At 44.9% G+C, this 23,210-nt stretch overlaps 2 protein-coding genes across 2 annotated transcripts; both read right to left on the bottom strand.

Moving 5' to 3' along the window:
- Window positions 1-1,279: 1,279 nt before the first annotated feature.
- On the bottom strand, window positions 1,280-12,750 carry LOC140652682 (glioma pathogenesis-related protein 1-like). The gene is made up of 6 exons (XM_072863788.1): window positions 12,456-12,750; window positions 8,329-8,574; window positions 5,691-5,800; window positions 3,964-4,046; window positions 2,259-2,285; window positions 1,280-2,174 (listed from the first exon to the last, which is right to left on the bottom strand). Exons 1-6 carry the CDS (start codon window positions 12,633-12,635, stop codon window positions 2,023-2,025), a joined length of 798 nt encoding a protein of 265 aa, XP_072719889.1. The 5' UTR covers window positions 12,636-12,750; the 3' UTR covers window positions 1,280-2,022.
- Window positions 12,751-15,045: 2,295 nt separating this feature from the next.
- LOC140660196 (glioma pathogenesis-related protein 1-like) lies at window positions 15,046-21,270 on the bottom strand. The gene is made up of 6 exons (XM_072880810.1): window positions 21,000-21,270; window positions 18,547-18,792; window positions 18,015-18,127; window positions 17,145-17,227; window positions 15,824-15,850; window positions 15,046-15,704 (listed from the first exon to the last, which is right to left on the bottom strand). The coding sequence occupies exons 1-6, from the start codon at window positions 21,177-21,179 to the stop codon at window positions 15,478-15,480; spliced, it is 876 nt and encodes a 291-aa protein (XP_072736911.1). The 5' UTR covers window positions 21,180-21,270; the 3' UTR covers window positions 15,046-15,477.
- Window positions 21,271-23,210: the final 1,940 nt, after the last annotated feature.

Here is a 23,210-nt window from a genome sequence, read left to right as displayed (position 1 = left end):
AATGTTTTGAACTTTAAGGGGTCTGTGTTTGTTCTGTTTACTCTCCTGGAGACCAAGCACAGATTAAACTAAGCAGGGGAGAATTCCTGCTGAGCTCATTTTTGCTCCCTGGACACAGCAGCATATGCTCTTCCCTCTCCTGCATTTCTCTTTGCAGTAGTGGGGCAGACACTGTGCCAGGCTCTGTGCTGGTGTGGGAGCCCTGTGCAAGACACAGAGTAAGTCCTGCTGCCCATGTGCTGCTTGCTGTCCTGTTGTCAGATGAGACTTTGCCGTATGTGAAGCTCGAGGCTTGGGTCTTGCACAAAAGAGAGTGGCAAAAAGACAAGGAGGAAAATAGCTGCTCTTTTTAACAGATAGACCCATGGCCTTGCTTTTGTAATGGGGATTTTTTTTAAACACCCTAACCTGCCTAGTTTGGAAGACAGAACTGAGCCTGGTGCTCTCACAAGTAGGCCAGCATGGGTACTGGGACCCTGGTCACTGGAGTGTGGAAAAGAAACTGCTCATCTCCTGTCTGTGAGGGTGTTGGCTTGGCTACAGAGGCTCTGGTATATATCAAGGGTAAAGATATATATCAAGGGCAAAATTTGGAATTTTGTCCCCAGCCATATTTGCATTTTGAAAAATGGTTTATTCAGGGAATGCTGTGATGCTGAGAGGATTCTACCTGCAAGCAGTTAACTACCTGGAAGAGTAATGTGAGAAACATTACTGGTCCCAGTTCCAGTGCTTTCAGTTGACAACCACCCCAGCAGTGGGGTCGGGAGTACATATGCAGAAACACTGACAGGTACTGCAGGGGCAGGACTGCAGAAACGAAGCAGTGAGGGGAACTTCCCGGCTTCCTTTACAGCGGTGGGTGTCTGTGCCCTGCAGAGGGGCATGGTGCAGAGGCATCTAAACCCGCCTCTGAATAGATATGCATTGCTATGGTCCAGCTGTGTGCTTGTGCAGCTCTGCTTCTTCCAGCCTCCGCTCAAGCTGAGCGACTGCGGTCGGTAGAGGACATGCCCAGCTGAACACAGCAGCTGTCCCCACTGCTTTCTGCTTACTCCAGATGTGCAGGTTCCAGGAGACTCATCCCTTGGCAGCTGTTGAACCAAAGGCATAACTACGGGCACAGCGTGATTTTATTTGGAGTTTTATGCCATCTTTCCCAGCATTGTGTTTCTCAGCATTGTGCAGGTTGGAGCTGAATGTGGGGGTTTTTTGTGTACCAGCAGTTAAGCTTTAGATCATGTTGCAAATACACGATTGCCACACATGAGAAGCAGGAAATAATGATTTATTTTTTGAAATAGCAGTCAACCCCCCTATGCTTAGAAAAGAGGAAAGAAAAAAACAGGAAAGATTGCAGTGATACATAATCATGTGTAAACACAGGTGAAATTCTGTCTTGGCACAGATGAAGCATGTTTAAAAACAAATTCTAAGCAAAGAGAAGTATCAGTGGCCTCAGTGCACTGTGAGACTCAGAAATGCACCGCCTGCCCCAGGATGCAAATGCCAGAGCTCACATGGGTCCAAAAGGTATTAGAAAAACATCTAAATGTAAAACCTCTCTAGGGCACCCTGCGTCTTGCTGGAGGAGTGTCCAAGGAAAGAGCTCAGTAAGAACAACAGAGGTGCGTGCTCTGCTGGGGGCCTCGGCCGGGGCTTGGGGCCAGGCTCCTGGGCTGGGCTCCCTCCAGCCCTTCCTAAGAAAGTGTGGCAGGCAGCTGCCTGCGCCTCAGTGCTCTGCCTGGGCAGTGTGCTCCCTTACCCACCAGATCCTGCTCACACCGCTGCACTTTGGAAAAAAAATACATGGGTAATTTAAAACCAGTTACTGGTTCTGAGCAATGAGAAAGCTGCTTATCAGCTCTCCTAGCTGCTGCCTGCAACGAAGATGGTATTTCTGTACTTCTAAATCACCCGTGGATGCAAATGATGTCTCTACTGATCTTTGTGCTGCCAGTAACTTATGTACAGGGAAGGGATGAGTTGACCTAAGTGCTTTCATGGTCTTCAGCATGTGCGTCACTCACTGGCAGGTGCTATAGACCGGTATTTTGGTAGGAGCCAGGTGGCCAGAATTGTCAGTATAAGGAGTAACGGCCTTAAAGCAATAACGGTGATGCAGTACTCATCACATGCAGGTCTGTCCCAGTCTGGACGCCACCTGGAATCACCTATGAACAAAACAAGTTACTTGTTTTCAAGTATAACTGCACCAAGAGCAACAAATGGAAGCAGTAAATGCTGGTGGTACTTACTAATGACTTTGTCACGCTCTGCATTTTCTGGAGAGGGAAAAGAAGTGACCATCAGCAGAGTTACACGTTATAAACACTTTGAGTCTAAGCAAAAGGGAATGAAGTGTGAGCCTCACAATGGGCTCGCAAATGCTGCTATGGGAGCTGCGTTTCTTTCCAGGAAGAAGCAAAGACCCGCAGACTTTGGGAGAGCCCTGCAGCGACTGTTGGGGCTTTGCTGAGGAACACTTGATCACACCATGTTGATTTCTCCCCCCACCAGTGGCTGACATAGAGAGGACTCGCTCCCTCAGGTGCACTTCACAAGATCTCTTTGAGTTTTGCCCAGCGCCTTGCATTTAAGATCCTCAGCCTGTAAGTAACGTTTAACAGTCCCGTGAGTCAGGGACTCCCTCTCCTTCCTGCGGTGCTGGTGTTTTAACACCACCTTCCTGCTCCGTTCGTTCGCTGGGCTTGAGTGCTGGGGAGAAGTGTGACTGTACCCTCAGCTCCCCCCGGGCAGATGTCCACAGCACAGTGCCTTGCCCTTCTTATGGGAATTGCAGAAGGTCTCCTCTCCACCTGACCCCGTCTGGCCATCGCAAAGCCAAGGGCCGGTGAATCGGGTGGGCTGCCAGGGGCTCAGGCTGAGCACCACGACCCTGTGAAGGGCTCTCGCACCTGCACATGTGCACGTTGCCCTGGCTCCCTCCCAGTGCTTAGGGGAAAGCAGATGGCCTGGCTGATGGTTAGTGGAGCGAGCAGCTTTGGCAGTGCCGTGGCCGTGCTCCCCCCCGGCAGCGGCACGGTGGGGACAAGGCTCGCTTGGACCTGCACCAGCTCAGGCTGCAGCTCATGCACCAGGTAATAACCTGGAGGCCCTGGGAGGGGATGTGTATCCCCTTCTGTGTGTCGTGGTTTAGCCCCAGCCAGCAACTAAGCACCACGCAGCCGCTCGCTCACTCCCCCCTGGTGGGATGGGGGAGAGAATCGGAAGAGCAAAAGTAAGAAAACTCGTGGGTTGAGATAAAGACAGTTTAATAGGTAAAGCAAAAGCCGCGCACGCAAGCAAAGCAAAGCAAGGAATTCATTCACTACTTCCCATGGGCAGGCAGGTGTTCAGCCATCTCCAGGAAAGCAGGGCTCCATCATGCGTAATGGTTACTTGGGAAGACAAACGCCATCACTCCAAATGTCCCCCCTTCCTTCTTCTTCCCCAGCTTTATATACTGAGCATGATGTCATGTGGTATGGAATAGCCCTTTGGTCAGTTTGGATCAACTATCCTGGCTGTGTCCCCTCCCAGCTGCTTCTGCACCTGGCAGAGCATGGGAAGCTGAAAAGTCCTTGGCTAGTGCAGCAACAACTAAAACATCTCTGTATTATCAACACTGTTTTCAGCACAAATCCAAAACATAGCCCCATACCAGCCACTCTAAAGAAAATTAACTCAACCTCAGCTGAAACCAGGACACTGTGCTTCCCATTTGTGCCTTCCAGAACCTGAAGAGCAGATCCCGTCCCGTCACTTCCTGGGGTAGTAAACAGGCTCTTTCTGCCCTCCTCCCCTCTCTTTGTGCATCACTGCTCACTTGGCTTCTGACTGCAGTTTTTCAGACTATATTTAGGAACAGGAGAGTTCTGTGCCTGCCTCCTGCCATTCTTTTGTGTGCTCTTTCCCTTTCTACGTGTGCTTAGGGAGGAGGGCTGGTTGTGTTCTACTTACGACACAGCTGGCTGGCACACCGCTCGCCGCTGCAGTCGCTGCACGCTGCTCCCGTCTTGTACGGGCGCCATGGGTAATTCCCACTGCGAAGGAAAGTAACACTGTTCTCAAACTGCCCGGGCTCTTGGCTCAGTATTACCTGCCCACCTCTGATACCGCACCAAACGCAGCTCAGTGCTTCTGCTTTGCTTGGGGCATGGCCAAAGCAAGATTTACAGCATGCCTCAAACTGCCCATAAACGTACTGAGAGGGATTTTATATGCATGCAATCTCAGCAGTGCTAAACTTCATGGTAAAACCTCTACTTTCAGCAAGGTGAGGCTTTCATTCCTTGGTCTAAGCTGAAGAAAATCCTTGGGAGTATATTCACTTTAGGAATTGAAATTGTGTATGCATCTTGCTTTGGCCCTTGGCAGAGTTGAAAACAGTTGAAGATTACATAAATAAAGAACTTAAGTTGCTGCTTCTCAAAAGCAACAGCCAGACATTACATTATCGCACTTCTTAGTACGCACAGCCTGTTTGCGGTGTCCTGACCCAGCAGGGAAGGGCCCAGTTTTAAAGCCCTCTCTAGAGCCCTTTGCCTCCCTGGAGAGCACCCTGCCCGCTCTGCTGGGTGCTGTTGAGGGTTGAGGGCACCCCTCCCCTTCCCTGTGGGGTCCCTGCTGATGCAGGGCAAGAAATCCACCGTGATTTTGGTCCTCTGCATGATACAGATATTGGCTAAGGGGCAGGAGGAGGAAGGCTTGCCTTGTGTTTTTGGGAGATCCAGGCATGAGGCTTGAGGGACAGAGAGCATCTCCCAGCAGCACTGGGGGCCTGCTTGCCTGTGCACGGGGTTTCTGCACCATCTAGCAAGTGCTGAGAAGGGAAAGGAGAGGCTGCCCTGGGTGATCAGTGGCTTTTGAGAACCGGCAGAGGCAATGGTCCCCCAGCCCGTTTGGGTGTGGGGCTTCTGAAGAGAGCAGTTTTGTTGCTTTAGCACAGCAGCCGCTGTGTCATTTCAAGGTATCTGGTCAAGGATATTCTTCAAGGATGAAGCATGGACAACAGGAATGCCAAACTTGCTCGAGTTCATGGGCTGGCATGGCCTTGGCCCAACATGGTATGCATGTAAAGCTTTTAAAGCTCTGTGTAAACTGTGGTGGCATTAATTAGCTGGAGAAGGGTAAAAAAGCATCCATCCTAGATGCAACAGATATCCTAGTGACAATGCATATGAAGCACCTCCAGATAAACTGTTGCCTTGAGGAGCCCCAGCCTCACAAGCAGCCCTCAGCCCCGAACTCTCATGCTAAAGCTAAGACTGCAGCTGCAAGCATTGCACACTTTAATATTTATCCAAACTATTGACCTAGAGGCTTAATTCTGCAGGCACATGTGTAAATATTTTCAGATTTTGGGCTTGCACCTTGGCAACAGTCTGGGGCCGTCTTGGCACTCAGGAGCAAGGGATTAGTTTTCAAGTGATCACTTCAGTACTTTCATTTCAGTATCTTAAATTTTACCCTTTTTACCAGTGCCACTGCTTTTTGGCTACAATACATAGGCCTCATCTAGCCAAAAGAAGCTGGTTGGACAGAGGTGTACCTCCTTCTCTATTTTGGGGACCATTTCCTCCCACAAAACACAAGAATGGATGGACTGATCTAATAAAGTTGCACATTGTGGAAGGGAAGGGGCAGGACCCCAAACCCTGTGAAATATTTGTGATGAAAAACCTTACGCCGGCCCGTAGTTGCAGATGAAGTGCGCTGCATTGGTTACGGAGGAGTATGCCACGCTGGGACAGAAATGGACAGCACAGCCAACCTTGTAGCTTGTAGCCCAAACAATCTGCAAAGACAGACAGGTACACTGGTGACAAAGGCTTTGCTTCAGCATCTAAAGTGTTACGGAGAAGATCTGCCCTCCTCTGTTTCGTGACAACAAATTGGCTGAGGAGCACTCCTTGCGTAGACTTCATGGGGGAAAGCAGCAGTGATGGATCTCGAAATCATAGTTTATTCTGAAAAACACCTGATGGTTTTGCACAATTCACCAGGTGTTTATTAAAATGACTGAAAGAAAGAATGACTGGCTGTAACAGGTAGTTTTCCTCTCTTGCAAAGGAAAAGGTGAAGTTTGTCTTCTTTGCTTCATGGCCCTGTACTCGGCACTGGTGAGGCCGCACCTCGAATACTGTGTTCAGTTTTGGGCCCCTCACTACACGAGAGACATTGAGGTGCTGGGGTGTGTCCAGAGAAGGGCAACGAAGCTGGTGAAGGGTCTGGAGCACAAGTCTGATGAGGAGCAGCTGAGGGAACTGGGGTTGTTTAGCCTGGAGAAAAGGAGGCTGAGGGGAGACCTTATTGCTCTCTACAACTACCTGAAAGGAGGTTGTAGAGAGGTGGGGGTCGGTCTCTTCACCCTGGTAACAAGTGATAGGACGAGAGGAAATGGCCTCAAGTTGCGCCAGGGGAGGTTTAGACTGGATATTAGGAAATTTTACTTCACTGAGAGGCTTGTCCAGCATTGGAACAGGCTGCCCAGGGAAGTGGTTGAGTCGCCATCCCTGGAGGTATTTAAAAGACGTTTGGATGAGGTGCTTAGGGACATGGTGTAGTGGTGGTCTTGGTAGTGTTAGGTTTACGGTTGGACTTGATGATCTTAAAGGTCTTTTCCAGCCTATACAATGCTGTGATTCTGTGGCAATCCATTAGCTCTGATACAGCTCCCATGATGTCTGATTGCCCCCGTACTAAATCCAGAGGGGAGGTGTAGGCAAATTGCCGGAAGGCACGGGTGTTACGGGAGGAGCAGGGAGACGGAGCGTGTCCAGGCTGTGGTCCTGCCTTTAAGCATCATGGCCACGACTAAGATAATCTAGAGGCGAGGGCACTACATCATCTAATGATCCTCTGTCTACTACCAGCTGTTCGGTTTGGCCCAGCATGCTATATCCAGCTCAAAGATTACAGTGCAGCCAAATTCTTCAGTCCTGGAAAAACAAACCCCGTGACAGAAGCAGAGGGGAGGCGAGGGTGCAGTGGTACCCGAGGGCTGTACAACAGCAGCAATGACGGACTACATGAGAGATTAGGAGAGATCCCGGCAGCACAGGAGACGAAGAAACACTCTCACACCTCTGCCGACTCAAAATGGAGGCTTGGCCCTTTCGGTTGGCGGCTGTTTGGTGCCAGCCCTGGGAAGAGGACACACTGCTTGGGCTCCTGAGGGTGTTCTCAGTGCAGCGGCAGAGCAGAGGCTGTTCCCAATGTCAGCCATAGACAGCTGCATCCCCGAGGACGGTGAAGGACCGAATCACAGGACCCTCCCCATCCCAGGCGGCCACCGGCTGAGGCACACGCTGGGGATGTGCTCATGGTAGCTGCAGTAATTGTACCCAGAGGAAACTCCCCTTCTCCACAGCTGGGAAGGAGGGAGAGGAACCAGGCATTCCCCAAAGGTGCAGATGCAAGGGTGCCTCCCAAACGGGGCAGACACGCAGCTTCTAGCTACAGTCACTATCACTGCCGACTCCAAGTGAGAATAATCTCATTTTCTCATTCTCCCCCATGCAACCATCTGGGCTGCTCCTTTACAAACAACGTGGTAAACAGCACTGCACGTTAGTGCCAGGTAAGGTGCGTTTCACCACAGTTTCCAGATGCTGACTCTTGCCGTGTCCTTGTGAGCAAGGTCAAAAAGCAACACACTGTCACCTCTCACGGCTCCTGCATCCAAATATCTTCTCTGCAAGCAAGACAGCTCTGCGCCTGTCGTTCAGACCCCCCACCAGCTTCAGCTCATCTCTTCAAGTCCTAAATGCATATGTGTATCTGCACAGAAAATATTAAATAGCTTCAAATCAAAATGTAATCCCTAGAGCCACTGTTGCAAGCCGTCCTGTTCTCCCATAGCCGTGGTTAGTTCTTTGGGAATCGTGGTTGAGAAAAATGCACACGTGATGCTTGCAGAGCTGCAGACATCTCTTTTCATGCTGGTATTTCCCCAGCCCTTGGCATGGCTTGTGGTGCCATGCGGAGGCTGCCTGCCAGAGCTGGGACCTCGTCCCACCACGCAGTGCAGCCCACAGCCATTGCCCTTGCCTGGTTTTTGGCCACTGCTTGCCTAAATCCGGCTGCTTGATGGCTGTCCTGTTTTCCTCCTGGAAACAAAATACAACTGGCATATTTAAAAAAAAATGCAGTGACTCTTTTCCTCCCTAAAATGGGGGCATGAGAACATCTCGTGCACACAGACGGAAAATAAGACTACAACACTTGGAAAACAGTTCATTGAATCTTCAACAGAAATCTGGAGTTTCTGTGTCAAAATGGCAACGCTGGTTCGTGGTTTAGATGGAGAAATGCAATGCCTACCTGCGTATAGTGGCCACATGTTCCTCTGCAGTTATTGGTGGCATAATTGTAGGCGCTGACCTCATCATACCAAGAGGTGATGGCTGCTTGCACAGTAAAAAGAGAAAGTGAGCCAGTCCAGAGGTTTTCTCCAACAGGGGTAAATTTGGGGTGAGCCTGCCCTGGATCTTTGAGGTACGTATTATGTTTAAACAGGCATTTCTTTGCCCAAGCTTTCGCGGTCTTTGCCAAATCTGGATCCCAACTCTGCAAAATAAAGACAACTAAAAATCACTTTGGTATCTTAGCAATGCAGTAATTCAGGGCAACTTTCTGGAAAAGCTGGGTCTCAGTACCGTATGTGCTTCATGTTCATTTATTTTTTGCTTCTGCTGGACTTGGAGAGCTACATGGTAAATTGGCTTATAGGTTCATTTCTGATTTGAGCTTAGTCACTCATTAAACTTGAGGAAGTTTTTGGGGTGGTGGGTGATCTTGGCTGACTAGTTTGTTGGACACCAAGAGCTGTACATCAGTCAAATACAGTATCTGGGGCGCAATGTGCATTTCCAGGCTGTGCCAGCCATGAGAGAATGTTAATTTAATTTAAACAGTGAATTTACAGGAAATCTGGGTATTGGGGGATATGCTTACTGTACCAATCAGACTGGAGTGCAGCCTCATGCATTAAGGCCACTGCTTGCAGGTCACGTCACAAGCATGCTGTGATTTTTGGGACAGTTAAAACTCAACCCCTTGGTTTGCACCTTTGTGTTTGGTGGCTTCAAACATTAGTGCTGAATTCATATTTGTGGAATCACTCATTCACTTGCTATTCAATCCTACAGAAACTGGTTGTTTAAGCAATTGAGTTATATAAGTCTTTTGTTTGCACTGGAGGTGGCATCTGGTTTTGCTGGGTTTTCTTGTGCACACAACTTGTTTGAGCAAATACAGCATTGTACCTCCTGGAAAATGCAATACCACGAGTGTATGCCAGTAATTCTAGTTACACTTTGTGTCACATAAATGCAGTTGTTCAGCACTGCTGAACTATTTTGGATTGGACTTTTTGAAAAAAAAAAAATCACCCTTTTTTTATTTGTCCTTTTCTATGTGGATCAAAATATCTCAGTTGCTTCTGCAAACAATGGAGTCACTAGAGAAATTGTTTTGAACGGATCAGTAACAGTGACTAAGGAAAAGGACTTGCAGGTTGTTAGATTTTATGGCTATGTTTTACATAATATAACTTTTTTGTACTATAGATAAGTGTGAAACAATTTGTGTATGGTTTATGCTACCAATAAGTAATTAAAAATTGCAAGATCATACCAAAATACATCTACAGAGATTTGAAAATACTTTGTAACCTATGTCTTCCATTTCTTCCTATGGCTGACATTGGGGGGGGTGTATTTTCCCACAAAACTAACACATAAATAATTTGCCTAGGAATTCAGTGTATTGAATATTAAAGGTAAACTTGGGGCAGGGGATCTTATTTCAAGTGAGCACTTGATATTTCCTTAGATGATAACTTTTAGGGACAATGAACAAAATCTGGCATTCTACAGAAGTTATCTTCCAGTCCTAGCATTACTGCAAGTTAAGACAGAGGCTGCAGTTTACATCTTGGCAATGCTCTGAGGTCGCAAGAAGACCATGATGAGAGATGTGTGACAGTGGTGGATGCACCTTAATGCTTCACTGTCTTGTTTTTCACATTCTGCTTTTTAAGAGTCCACCCATCTCTTTTCTCCTTCATCCTATAACAGTGTTAATAATAAGTTTAAAGTTCCATAAAGGTATACATAATAATAAGTTTAAAGGTAAATTAGTGAGTTTAAATGTACTTTCTTTTTTTTGTGCTTAAACTGGCTGACAGTTGAAAAAGCAATGTGCAGAAACATAGTTCAGAATGATCTTTAGTTTAACTATAGTTATACTCCTTATTTTCTTATGAAACTGCATTTATACAAAAAGATTAGACTGAACTGCGTGGGGAAAAATGCACAGGACAGGGAGGTTTGCATATAGATATAATCGCTGTTTGAGACAATAGTAATTACAATTTTTTTTCCCATGAACTATTTCTCAGTTTTGGTTTTATAACTCAGATGAGTTATAAACTGCTGATTTAGGGAGGGAAAACTGAGCATACGATAAGTGAAAAGTGATGTGAGGCAGCAGTAAGTCAAAGGAGACTGTTGTGAAGCCCTGATGAAGCTGGCGAGACTCTTTCTGCTGGTTTTGAAGAGCCTAGGAACAGGCCTAAGCAATGCTTTGGGTGAATGGGAAAGGGGTCACATTTGTCAGGTAAAAAAAAAGTTAGATCAGCATTATCATTTTATAATAAATGTATTACAAATATAGATGGTTGGGCTTTGTTACTTGCAGTTAAAGGAGTTTCTGTCTTGTATTTTCTTTTAAAAACTATTTTTCCAAAAGGTGGAAATGCCCTGAGTTCATAGTCTTCATTTCTACATATCTAGGTGGATGGTTATCTACAGCAAAAAGAAGTTCCCTGTGAAATAAAGAAGTAATCTTCTTTTCCTCATTTTTGAAGTGCTAAAGGTCATTCAAAAATGAAGAAATATGCTGGTTTCAATTCCAATACTTTTACTTTGATAATAGATTTTATCATGTATTGTACTGCTTTCTCCACATTAAATTCTTCCTGGGAGTGGTCATACTTAAGACTAAGGGTTTGGCAGTGTTTTAAAAGAAACTTACCATGATTTAGTTCTTGTTTTATTTGTAATCATCTTTGTTTGTTTGTTTGTTTCTTAAGCCATTTTTTTTCAGATTTCAGTTCTTGAATTTTTCAAAAGGAAAAATTAGGCACAGTTTAAGAAGATGAATACTGCTCTTTTAATACATCATAGCACGATTTTGTTACTGTAGGGCCAGTAAAGCAATCTAGAAAACAGAATCTGGAGCAATAAGTACTGGAAGTTCAGGATGCCCAGCTGAAGAAAGCTGAAGTAAAAGACACATCTAGAAGAGAAACTAAATTGTTTCCTGTCAGGCTTGCATCTCAAGCTTGCTCACTGCTCACTTACCCCTCCCTAATGGGCACTTCTTTTTTAGTGTTTGACAACCAGAAATGGAAAATGGGCTTTTTTGGGGGGGGAACTTCCGTTGGGGTGTTGCTGATTACAGACATGGTTCTGTCCTCTTCTGGTGGTGACCGTGCAAGATAGTAAGAAAGAGGAGCAAAAGGAAATTAGGACAATCGCTATGGTCCATCTGAGAGATCTGTGGAGATTATCCCAAGAAGAAACATGATATCTCAAGTATTACCCAGTCAAAAAGGTGATGGATGTTGCAAGAGACAGCTCCCAAGCTACTGGAACTGAACATCTCACAAATCAGAGATGGGCTTCTCAGCCATAAGCCCAGCTTTGTGCACGCATTTACAGCTTCCTCCTTGCTGGGTTTTCCATGTGCCACCCAGCAGGGAGACAAGTGTCACGAGCCATCTGAAATAAGAGGTGGCCACTTCTGGGTATATTTTGAATCATGACAGGCTCTCTTTTGCATGGTGACTGCAGGCACTGCTGCCCGACGTGGCCAGGGAGAAGGCAGGGGTGCACAGCGACGTGAGACCTGATGCCTCCAGCGCTCGCTCCTGCTGCACTTGTTGCTTTTTGGCTTCCCCTGCAGCCCCAGCACCTAGGAACAGCTGCTCTGTTGGCTCAGTCTGTGAGAGCCTTGCAAAGAAAGCTTAGAGAAAGCTCTCCAGTGTCATTTGGCAACGGTCTCTGCCCTTGCTGACTCAAGTATGAAAGGTTGTGCTTAGGTCTGCACATAAATTACACCCCAGGCTGTTGAGCTGCGGTGCCTTGGAACGAGGAGGCTTTTCACAGCACAAAACGACAGCGTTAGGTTGAGGGTTGAAATATTGGGTTTCAAATGAGGAAATTAAGCCAGGCAAAACTATACACATACCTGATCGTATAAAGCCATCTGATAATCAGAGGCTTTTTCTCTGCTTTAAAAAGAAGTAGCTCTTATGACCCCAGGAGGCTGGGGTTTCTTTCTTTTTTCTTTTTTTTGCATTTGATCACAAAAACAATCTTTGAGAATTGTAAACACCATCATAATACTACACAGTTGCACATAAGTCGTGAAGATCCCCTTACCATGTAGAGCATGTTGCTGGCTGGTGGATTCACTCCAGACCGGAATCTGTTATGGGTTTGCACACATTCCTCAATAAACTTTGGATCTCCAACATCAGGCAATGTCGGTGGTTCATAGGAGTCAGAGGAACGACAGAAGTGCAGTAAAGCCAGCACACAAGCAGAAAATCTGCTTGTCATGATTCTCAGCCTCTGGTCTTCCAGCTTTAAGAGCAGAGTGTTTCAGCTGTACGAGGTGGTTTTAGCTCCACCAGCAGCATTTTGCTTGGAGGGCTTGTGGGCTGGACTTATCTTAGCCATGGTAATTGAATATGGCATTGGTCACAGGAAATGAGTCATATTTCAGGAGTGTTGCTATGAGAATAAGGAAATGAAGCTACAAGCTCACATCAGAGCTGTGGCAGCTTTGTCTCTCTCTTTTTTTCTTCTTTCTTTAATTGTGCTGGGCAAACTTCTTCTCTTCTGTCCTTCGGGCTTCTTTGGTTTTGTTTCTTTGGCCCCACCATCCCATCCATAGCAATCACTATGGATTGCAGTAAGGTTTTGGATACATTTACTGCTTTTCATGAAAATAGCATTGCTGTTAAGGCTGTTACTCTGAGCCAAAATGCTGTGAGAAATAATTGATTTGAACTATGACTTTTACTACAGTATGAACAATCACTTTGGTTGTACCACAAGTTATTGGAGGGGTAAGTTTGGCTGAGAACTGCAATTTAAATATGCTGCAGCTATTGATGCGTTTCTCCTGTGATCACACGCTTGTGCTATGTGTTGCCATAAATTTCTCCTCCCAGGCTTTAGCAATTCATAATTCATTACCTACAACCCAAGCCCCCAGCAGAGGTGGGTGCTATGAAGGTTGGTGCTGTCTTGTGCCAGGTACCTAGCACCTACGCTGGGTTTCACAGCCAGGAGTTGGGAGCTGATGTCCCATGCATGTTGCCTCAGGTGCCCAACACTCCCTGCTCGGACCCACCACCATTACCACCTTCTTCCTCACACTGCCCTGAACTATGACCTGTCCATCAAGCTCAAGCCCTTTCCCACAGTCCCAGCCTGGACATCTCTGTGGGCATGAGGTTGAGTTTCTTCCCACTCCAGGTTTTGTTTTAGGAATCTGCATCCTTTGAACAGCTGGGTGTAGGTCCCACTTATCACTCCTGCACATGCAGTCCTGTAGGTGTTGGGGCTGGTGGCAAGGCCACATGCAGGTTGGTGGTCCGGGGTCACACTGTGAGCCTGCAACAGCAGCCCCACCAGCACACATTAGGTCCTGTGGGTCGCACATCTCCAGCTATTCATGGGGAGACTGCTTACAGGTGAAAAGGCCCTCTGAGGGAATCGTGGATGAGAAACACTGTGCTTACAGCTCCCCTATGGGCCACTTTTTAGAGCAGAATAATATGGTGGGTTGACCCCTGCCAGCAGCCAAGCACCCACACAGCCGCTCGCTCACTGCCTCTTCCCCAGCAGGACAGAGGGAGAAAACAGAAAGAAGAAGTGTGACAAAACTCATGGATCAGGATAAAGACGGCTTAATATATGTGTAAAGAGGCAGGGGGGGGAACAAACAAACAAACAAACCCCAAAACCCCAAGTGATGCAAAGGCAATCACTCACCACCCCCAATAGCAGACTGATGCCCAGACAGTCTCTGAGCAATGGCCACTCTGGAATCCAGCCCCCCACCTTTCTTCTTCTTCTACCCCAGTTTTTTTTTTGTTGAACACAATGTTATATGATATAGAATATCCCTTTGGTCAACTCGGGTCAGCTGTCCCAGCTGTGTCCCATTCCCAACCACTTTCCCCCAGCCTACTTGCTGTTGCTAGATAAGAAAGATGGCAGCAGACAAGAACTGACAATTGTGAAATTACATATGTATCTTCTTACATGGTGACATTTTGCAGCATATGACAAGAGCCCAAGCATTTGGGGCTCATATTTATTCTGTGGGATGCTGTGCTCCTTCAGAGCTGCAACGTGGCTCAGAATTTGAGTCACTGTGTTCTCAAAACATTAGCACTAAGACAAAGGAGGAGAAACAGCTTTAAATATTGATAGCACAGTTATGCATTGCTAGTATCAGCCAGTATCTCTTAGCTTGAAAGATGGGTTTGTTTCCCTTACTAACAAATGTATATAGGAACAATAGGGGTCAAGGGCTAAATGTCTCTAAAAACAAACTGAATCCATCAACAGTTTGGGCTTTTTTAATGAGGCTGAGATCTTCCATTTCTGAACCAGAACCTGTCCTGGGCCCATTTAATTTTCCCTCTCCTGATTTTCCTCCCTGCTTCCCCCTCCTTCCCCTGCCTGCAAGCTCAGGATGGCTGTCATCTACTCTGCATTTCAGATTTTGTCACCATCTCACATCCTAAAATTAAGCTCTCCCCATTGACACTCCATCTTGATCCTTGCTCTATCAATTTTCCCTGCTATTCTTCTAGCTATGGAGGACAAAGCTTAACTCTGAGAGGAGAAGAACAGAATAGTACAACTGACAATAAAGTGACTTTAATGGAGACTGACACACATAGGCTAAATAGAGTAAAGGACAAGCTTTAATTTTCCTGTTCTTAAAAATAATACATACAGTTAAATCTCCGTTATCTGGGGAAAGCGATGTCTGGGATAATTGAAGGTTAATGGAGATGAGTTATTGCTTCTTTTGGATCTTCTGTGCCACTTCAGACATGTCTTTGTGATGCTGCAGGTTTCCAGGAGGCTTGCTAGCATGTATATTAATATATAGTCTATGTGGTTCCCCTAGCAATCTACTCCTGAGCCAGTGCTAAAAGGCTCGTGCAAACGTAGAAGCATCTTGCAGCTACTGCCAATAAATTACACTACTCTATGCACAGCCACTTGTATCTTGCCTTGGGTGAAGAAGAAGCCTTTTCTATGCTGGACAAACATCACAAGGATAATGGAGAGATGACCGAGTGTTTTTGCATTTGCATGCCTTTCTCTGAGAGTAATACAGCAGCAGGATCACTATCAGTATCTTAATTGATCATTACTCATAAAAAAATGTGTGTGGAAACTTCTGTTGTACTAAAAGAACAGCACCAGCACATAGTACCAAAAACAGTGGCCTTAAAATCGAAACACTAAGACAGTACTGGTCACAAGAGGGACGCGGATGCTCAGCAGGTGGGATGTACGGGGGTGCGGGAGGCCTGGGGGTATGGGGCCGCGGTGGCTGGGGCTTTGTATCCCAGTCTGGATACCAGTAGGCATAATCTAAAAAACAGTGAAGAAAGAGTTGTTAAGACCCATCAAACTTAGCCATTGTCGTGGTTTAACCCCAGCCAGCAACTAAGCACTTATAGGAAAGCAATTAAGAACAATTTGATACGTACCTATCAGCTTCTCACGTTCTGTATTTTCTGTAGAGAGAGCAGAAAAGGGAATAAATGTATCATTCGGTGGTGGTTCTTAATGTAAAGAGGTTAAGCCATTGCTGCTGCCTGGCTGATTGCACTGATGATGCCAGTGAGTTCCTAAAACATCCTGCAAGGGGGAAGCAGGCCAACAAGAGCAGGTTCCCAACTGGCGTGGGGCTCATATTTTTATTGAGTTGAAAGAGAAGCAGAAAAGAAGCAGCTGTATTAGGAAGAATTTGTGGTATGGGGAGGAGGCAATAGCAAATAAAAACAAAACATGGAATGTATTTAAAATTGATACACAAGCCAAATTTAAGTAGTTACAGACAGACAAATATAACTACTAAATTTATCACAGAAGTACACCTTTACTAAGAGCTTTGATGCATTTGCAGGATTGCCTATGTGCATCTTATTGCAATTGCTGATTTGCTCTATAGGAGAATATGGTAAAATGGGTTGTAGGATCTAGCACTTAATTTTTAAAAACTCCCTTCCACCTCTCCCTCCCCCTAGTCTTTGAGATGTTTCTAGTTTTCCTGTGATGCATCAGTCTGAGACCTCAAGATGAGTCAGCCAGGATATCACAGAAGAAAATAAGAATAACAAATGCTCAATTATTTCTACAGCTGAAGCTATCTAGAGCCTGGCTCGTAGACACCATCGCCATTAAACCTCTGTATAAAATTCATATTTGATTTAAGACATTGTTGCATGTCCTTTCATCTCTGTTTATTTAAAACACTATTTCTGACTAATTTGGGACTAGGTGTAATGACGTAACGGTCCACAGCTGCAGACTGCTGTGGAAAAACAAGCTCTCACAGCTGTATTTCAGAAAACTGTGGAAGTTAGAAATAAGTGTGCTTTTCAGTATAGTCTTGTTATTGGTTCAGAACAATAGTTTTCTGGAAAATGTGATAGAACATACTAAACAAGCAAGAAAGCAGAAGTTAAATATACCATTTCTGCTAGGAAAGAAGAACCAGACGGGGAATATTTGTTGGGGCTACTGTTTTAGATTTGACTTCCTGATCAGATAAAAGGCAGAAAGTAGTCCAACTGACACTCCTCTTCATCAGAAACTCTGGCTTCTACCTCTGAGAGCCTTCAACAGCAAAGTATTTCAATTAATTCCTTCTTATACTATTCTTACCAGGGTTTGGTACTGTTGCTGTGTGGTGGGCTACAGACCCACTATGTACTTAGTGCAAATTGACTCACTGCTATACTTCCACTGATAATTTTGCCACTTTTATTTCTATGCAGTTTTCTTAGTTGATTGCTTTGGTCTTACCACAGAGCTTGTCTACACACTTCTCATTACCGCATCCACTGCATGGTTGACCTGCTTTGTATGGTTTTCTTGGGTAATTCCCCCTGCAAAGCAGAAGAACAGTATTTTGTTAGCTCAGTCATTTGAAAACCAATTTAAATACATGGTTTCATCAGATTGTTAGAATAATTTATTATGAAAAGCTGTTATTGGGGGGGGGGGGGAATCCCTTTATCCAAAAACTGATCATTGCAATTGTTTGAAATTCTGTTTAGATCAGATTAAAGCTCTCACTGGCATGGGGAGCAGCTACCTGGTGACTCTCACCATTTGAAATTAATGAGACTTCTCAGGCAATACTGTATTATTCAGTGTAAGCATACAGGAATCTGCCTCTAGTCCCTCATTACCCACCTGTATTTTAAAAACAAAACTGTAAAAGGTAAGTCCAGAAATTGCAAGGTATGAGACAAACTAGAGGACTGTCTTCTTTTTATTTCTTCAATTAAAATATCTTGTTTGAAGTTTGGGTGGGGCCATAGGAAAATGTAATCTTTCTCAAGTGGAAAGCTTGCACCTTCCCTACTTTTCCTGCAGAAACTGAAGTCAAAACAGATCTTATTTCACCACTCTTGGTTATGGCGAGTGCTCTCAGCTGTGATCTGCTCGCCTGCTTTTTTAGGAAGGAATTTTCTGCAGCTCCGACTACATCCAGCAGCTTCTGCTCTCAATAGCTGGTGGAAGTTTCCCTTGGACTGGTGACATGTGGACATAGCTTCTTCTGAAATTTATTACAACTGCTCCCATCATTGTTGGCATCTGATAACCAGGTCAGTTATAGGATATTTAAAGAATAAAAAACCTAAACCCCAAATGCCATAATTAACTTACGCTGGCCCATAGTCGCAAACAAAATGTGCTGCTCTGAAGAGTCCTGGAAAATTTTCAACTGTACTGCAGAAGTGAACTGCGCAGCCAACTTTGTAACTCTCTGCCCAAACAACCTGAAGGGCAAAGGAAAATATGTAATGCACCAGTTCAAAGGCTGAAAAAGCAACAGCATTAAGGGAGGAAGAAGAAGGGAAGGATCTTGTGGAAGTTTAAAACAGCTGACACAGGAGCAGCATCAACAACCCAAAGGGCAGCTGAGACAAATGACTGATTGAGAGATGTTTTTATATTTATTATCCGGCTCCCCTGGAAACATGAAATTGTCAGGGGGATAATCCCTTTCCACTACTACTGAAAATAGGACTCGGACATCCCTGGGGCTTGGAATATTTATTTCCAATCTCATGCAGCAATAAACTGGGGGGTAAAAACCCTTGCTGTCATTCCTGTTCCAAAGCAGTCTCTTCCAAGCCTTTACTTGGATTTTCTGTTAAACCATTACATTATAAACCATTGGGCATGTAGGACTCACCTGGGTGTAGTGACCACACATGTCAGCACACGTCCTGGTGTTGAAATCATAGCTCCTAACTTCGTTAAACCAGTCAGTGATAGCTGCATCCACAGAGAAGATGGTGGCTGTGCCAGTCCAGATGTTTTCTCCAACAGGAGTAAAGGTGGGGTGCACCTTCCCTGGCATTTTAAGGTAGCTATTGTGCTTAAACTTGCACTTCTTTGCCCACGCTTTTGCAGTTTTAGCTAAAGCAGCGTCCCAGGACTGTAGAAAAGGAAGAAAACATACTATAACCTCCACTGCAGTGACTTACTTGAATTCAAACATTTTTAAACAGAAACTTGTAAGGATTATTTTCCCCTTTTCTGTTTCCCATCCCTGTGTTCAGTTTCTTTCTCTGACTTGACTTTTCTACTCCCATAGCAAAAGCAAATTGGTTTTGTTCCTTCTCCCTTAGATATTGCAGGACGTGTAGTATCTATCCGCTGTCCTGTGGCATCTGACTTGTTAAAATATTTAACAGTCTTTAAGCTGCTAGGCCTGAGAGGAGGTAACTGGGTGAAACCCCCAGCCTTAGAGGGGCTTGAGGGACTTTATGCCTAGGAGCTGTTGGCTGTCCAGGGATTTGCACTTTACAATTATCACTAGACCAGATAGGAATTCTGTTCTGCTGGCCGGGATGGAGAGGAGAAGAATCACAGCTGCTCCCTTCCTCAGCCCCTTTTGCCTCTTTGCTCTTCTCCCTCCTCAGCATGTGGCCAAAGCAAATAAAAGGCTCACTCATCTCTGCTGGGCTGAGGAGGAACCATTCCCATCTTGAGTGGCACAAATGATAATTTGAGAAACCAGTCCGTGAGACTTGCAGAAAGATTTTATGCCACTGAATGACCAAGCAATAAAATGGCAGGTAAAATTCAGTATAGAGAAACGTAAGTTAAAGGATGTGTTTTAAAAAAACCCAAAAATTTTGACTGCATGTTCATAATTACAGGTTTGGAGCTGGCTATTACCACTTGTAAATCAGTGTTTAGAAGTAGTCTAAAAAGCAAATAACGTGTTAGAAATTCCTTGAAAAGGAATGGCGTATAAAACCAGGGATATAATTACACCACTGTAGAAGTTATGTTAAATGCTGTGTGCAGCACCCCACCTTCAGAAGGGGACACTAGAACTGGAAAGGGCAGAGAGAACATGAAGGAAGATTATCATCTTCAAGTATGGAGGGCTTTCATAAAGCAACAGAGAGTGCTCTGCAGCTTTGATCAGAGAGAGCTGGACATCTTGTGTGAACTAGGTAAATAAGCAATGATTACTTGCTCCTTCCAATACAAAGACCAGAGACTGTCAAACGAAGCTAGGAATTAACAGGTCCAAATCAAATGCAAGGAAATATCTTCACACAACTTGTGGTTAGGCTGTGCAGCTGTTTGCTACACGATACTAGGGATGATAAAAACTTGCATGAGCTCAAGGCTGAAAAAAAATCATACAAGAAAAATCAACTAAGAGCTTTTAAATACAATGCAACACCTTTGATTCAAGAGGTTTCTATATATTTGTCCTGCTGTTGTTCCAGGCTTGCTGGTTCTTTGACCTGAGCAGCTAAGTTTGCTCTTGTGTGCTAGCATTTTAAATTAAACATTGTTTTTTAAAATGGCAGGAAATTAAAATCACAAGTAGTCTGAATTTTACCCCTTTATTATGAACTTCCTTTCATAGAAATGTTTCATATTGTGCATGCGGTTATGCATTTAACTTCCTTTTCAGCGATGCAGCACTGCTGGAGGGCTCAGGGTAATGGCATGAACTGACTGGGGTTACCTCCCTCAGCTATCTGTCTACCTTTTGCCTTATGCATTCCACTGAACAAGCTGAGACCTCTCCATGGCCTGTTCTGATATCCACTGTATTTACAGGAAGCTCTGCTTTCCAGCCCAGATATTAGTATCCCTACTCTTCAAACACTGCTACAGCATATGAAGATCATGTATCTAAATGGATGTCCTGGCAAGTCCCTGTCTTCAACACATGTTCTAGATTGGAAGAAACGAGGGGAGATGATAGATTTTCAACAAATCCTGTTGTGCAGATTGCCTGTTCAGGAGCTTTTTAATACCAAACATCTTCCCTCTATGAAACCTGGACTAACATAAAACAGATTACTATCTCTTTTAGAAAGAGGTAAATGAAATGCTGAGAACTGAACACTATTTTTTGCAATACAGCCCTTTGCTCTGGCTGGAGTTTAGAGTAGCAACCCATCCCTAAACAAAGAATTCCCTTCAAATTAAAACTGAACAATACTGTGAAAATTAATGTATTTTCTATCTCCTACAAAGAGTTAACATATATAGTACAGAAATGATTGACAGAAAAGGAAAGAAAAGCACAAAGCAAATGAAGAATAAGATGGGCTAAATCAGCAGCACAATCTATATTAATTTTCAAACAGATCATGAACGCCTCCTTACCATGCGAAACATATTGCTGGCTGGTGGATTCACTTTGGATCGAAATGTGTTGTGAGCTCTCACACAGTCTTCAATGAACTTTGCATCTTCTATGTCAGGCAAGGGATATTGTAGATAAGCATGACGGCAAGCAAAGAGATCCAGTAAGAACCATGCAGCAAAGAAAAATGTGATTTTCATAATTCTTCAATGCTTTCAGTACTATTTTTTTTAAGTTTTTAAAAGAAAAAACTCTTAGGTGGAGATAATACTGGCAAGCAGTTCTTCAGAGGTTGTCCTCTGGGTGTGGAAGCACTTGAAAGTGTCAAAGTAACAGGAACTGAAATTGCTTCATAAGATGTAGCTTTATCTGACATCATAGTGGGATGTCAAAGGGTAAACTGTGAAACAGGCATCTGCTGTGCATATTAGTGAGGAGCAACACTCCAGGTATAATTCTGCCTTTTCTTTGAGTGTGCTCCATTCTGGTCGACTGCCAAACCATTCTGTGATTGTAGGTCTTATCTGAAGAGATGCTGCAGAACAGCTTTCCTAAAACCTGCATTAACTGTAAAAATCATAGCTTTGACAAAATGCAAATCCGCTGTTCAGCTGATTTTCCTCCAGTATAGCTTAGTCATACTAGCTCAATTACAATTAGTTTGCAGGACCTTGCTTCCATTTCAGAATTACTCTAGGGAAAAACAGAATTAGGGAAGCTGCGTATATTGAAATTTGACCTCACCACAAGAAAAAAAAGTTCCTGAACATCAGCTTGCTGCAGAACAGACCTTCTCACCTGGTTTGGTGTGTAACAAAAGTATGCAAGAGCCTAAGAACAACCATATGTTTTAAGAGCTAAGGCCTTGTAACTCAGATTTAGATAGGTTTACAGACAAAATATGTTGCAGATTGTAAACAACGTTCACAGGTCTGATTCCCTGCTCAGCTTTGCAGGTCAGGCCTTATTGTGCTGCACACTTGTGGAAATACCATTCTGGTGTTGCTTTCTCTGTTTGCATGACAGCTTTACCCTCTTAAATAATACCCTTGATTTGCTTCAGAGTCTTGTAACAATCCATACACCTAATTCAGATAGGCTGAAGGAGCTGTAGCCCTCCAACACCATCATAGCTATACCTATCTAGGCTATTAAGGGGAGGCATATAATTAAATGTTTCTCTGTGTGCATGTGTTTATGGATGTCCATGCATTACTAACTCTCCACACCCTCCTCTTAGCCCTGCCATGATTTGTTGACCAATTTCATGAAGGTAGGGGCAGCTGTAGAAGGCAACAAAGTTGGGGGGGGCTTCTGGTGTTTTGGATCTTTTGGGAAAGAAACAAAAAGGGGGCCTCCAATTATTCTTGTTGGACAGGCTTAACGCAGCCCTTACCAATAAACAGCCCTCAGAGGCACAAGAGACCTGGAAAGAGAGGGAACTGAACAAGTATTATCATTTTTTCCCCTTTTCTTTTACAATAATTTCCTGTGCTTTGAAACTCTCCCAGTAAGATCACCGATTTTTTCTCTAATAAATGATTTGTTTAAAAAAGACCAAGCTGAAGTGGTCAGTGGGAGGAGACTGGCCACTTCCTCTTTCTCTGTGGGCACAGCAAGCTGGGTGCAAGATGCTTTTGATCCTGCCATGTCCTTGATGAAAAGATGCATGAGGCACTGCCGATCATCTCAAGCTCTCACCTCCCCTGGCAAGTAAAGGGAAGTAGGTGGTGAAGCACCCACCCTGACGCAACTCCAGCCCAAGGCAGTAGTCACACTTGCAGCCCAGCTGCTGGCTTTTAGCTCTAATCGCTTTACCTGTTCCTCTGCCAGTGGTTGGCTGGGGCTCCGTCTGCCTCCAGAACATGTATGTGATGGTCATGACCTCACCCACATTTACTAGATCCACCTGCTGACTCTGCCTCCTGGTGTACCACTAACAGTGCCAAGGTCCCTTGTCTAGCAGGTGTAGCTTCTGTTCTCTTCTGCTGTCATGCTCTATCCCAGAAACTGCGTGTGGGTATTGGCAAAGGTGATAGGGCCCTCAGCTGTGGTGGGACATTTTAAAATGTACGGGAGGATGGCCTCCTGCTGGCATTGGTGACTGCTGGTCAGGCTGGGATGGTGAAGGGGATCTTGGGAGGGAGGTTTCTTCTTGTGGGTGCCATTACCTTCTGTCCTACCAGAGGACAGAGGTTGGTCTCTCCTGTCAGCTGCTACAAGGACCTTCC

Source organism: Ciconia boyciana, chromosome 1 (genome assembly GCF_034638445.1).
Source record: "Ciconia boyciana chromosome 1, ASM3463844v1, whole genome shotgun sequence".
NCBI classification, from domain to species: domain Eukaryota; kingdom Metazoa; phylum Chordata; class Aves; order Ciconiiformes; family Ciconiidae; genus Ciconia; species Ciconia boyciana.
Note: the sequence above shows the minus strand (reverse complement) of the source record. Positions and strands in the feature narration are given on the sequence as shown.

Excerpts from the sequence above, each read along its gene's own strand:
- LOC140652682 (XM_072863788.1), bottom strand. The coding sequence starts at position 12,635 with ATGACAAGCAGATTTTCTGCTTGTGTGCTGGCTTTACTGCACTTCTGT. Across the intron at positions 4,047-5,690 it reads ATCTGCAACTACGGGCCGGC|TGGGAATTACCCATGGCGCC; the intron begins GTAAGGTTTTTC and ends TTTCCTTCGCAG. Across the intron at positions 2,286-3,963 it reads GTGTGCCAGCCAGCTGTGTC|AAAATGCAGAGCGTGACAAA; the intron begins GTAAGTAGAACA and ends TTCCCTCTCCAG.
- LOC140660196 (XM_072880810.1), bottom strand. The coding sequence starts at position 21,179 with ATGAAAATCACATTTTTCTTTGCTGCATGGTTCTTACTGGATCTCTTT. Across the intron at positions 18,793-20,999 it reads CCAGCAATATGTTTCGCATG|TCCTGGGACGCTGCTTTAGC; the intron begins GTAAGGAGGCGT and ends CCTTTTCTACAG. Across the intron at positions 17,228-18,014 it reads GTTTGCGACTATGGGCCAGC|GGGGAATTACCCAAGAAAAC; the intron begins GTAAGTTAATTA and ends TCTGCTTTGCAG.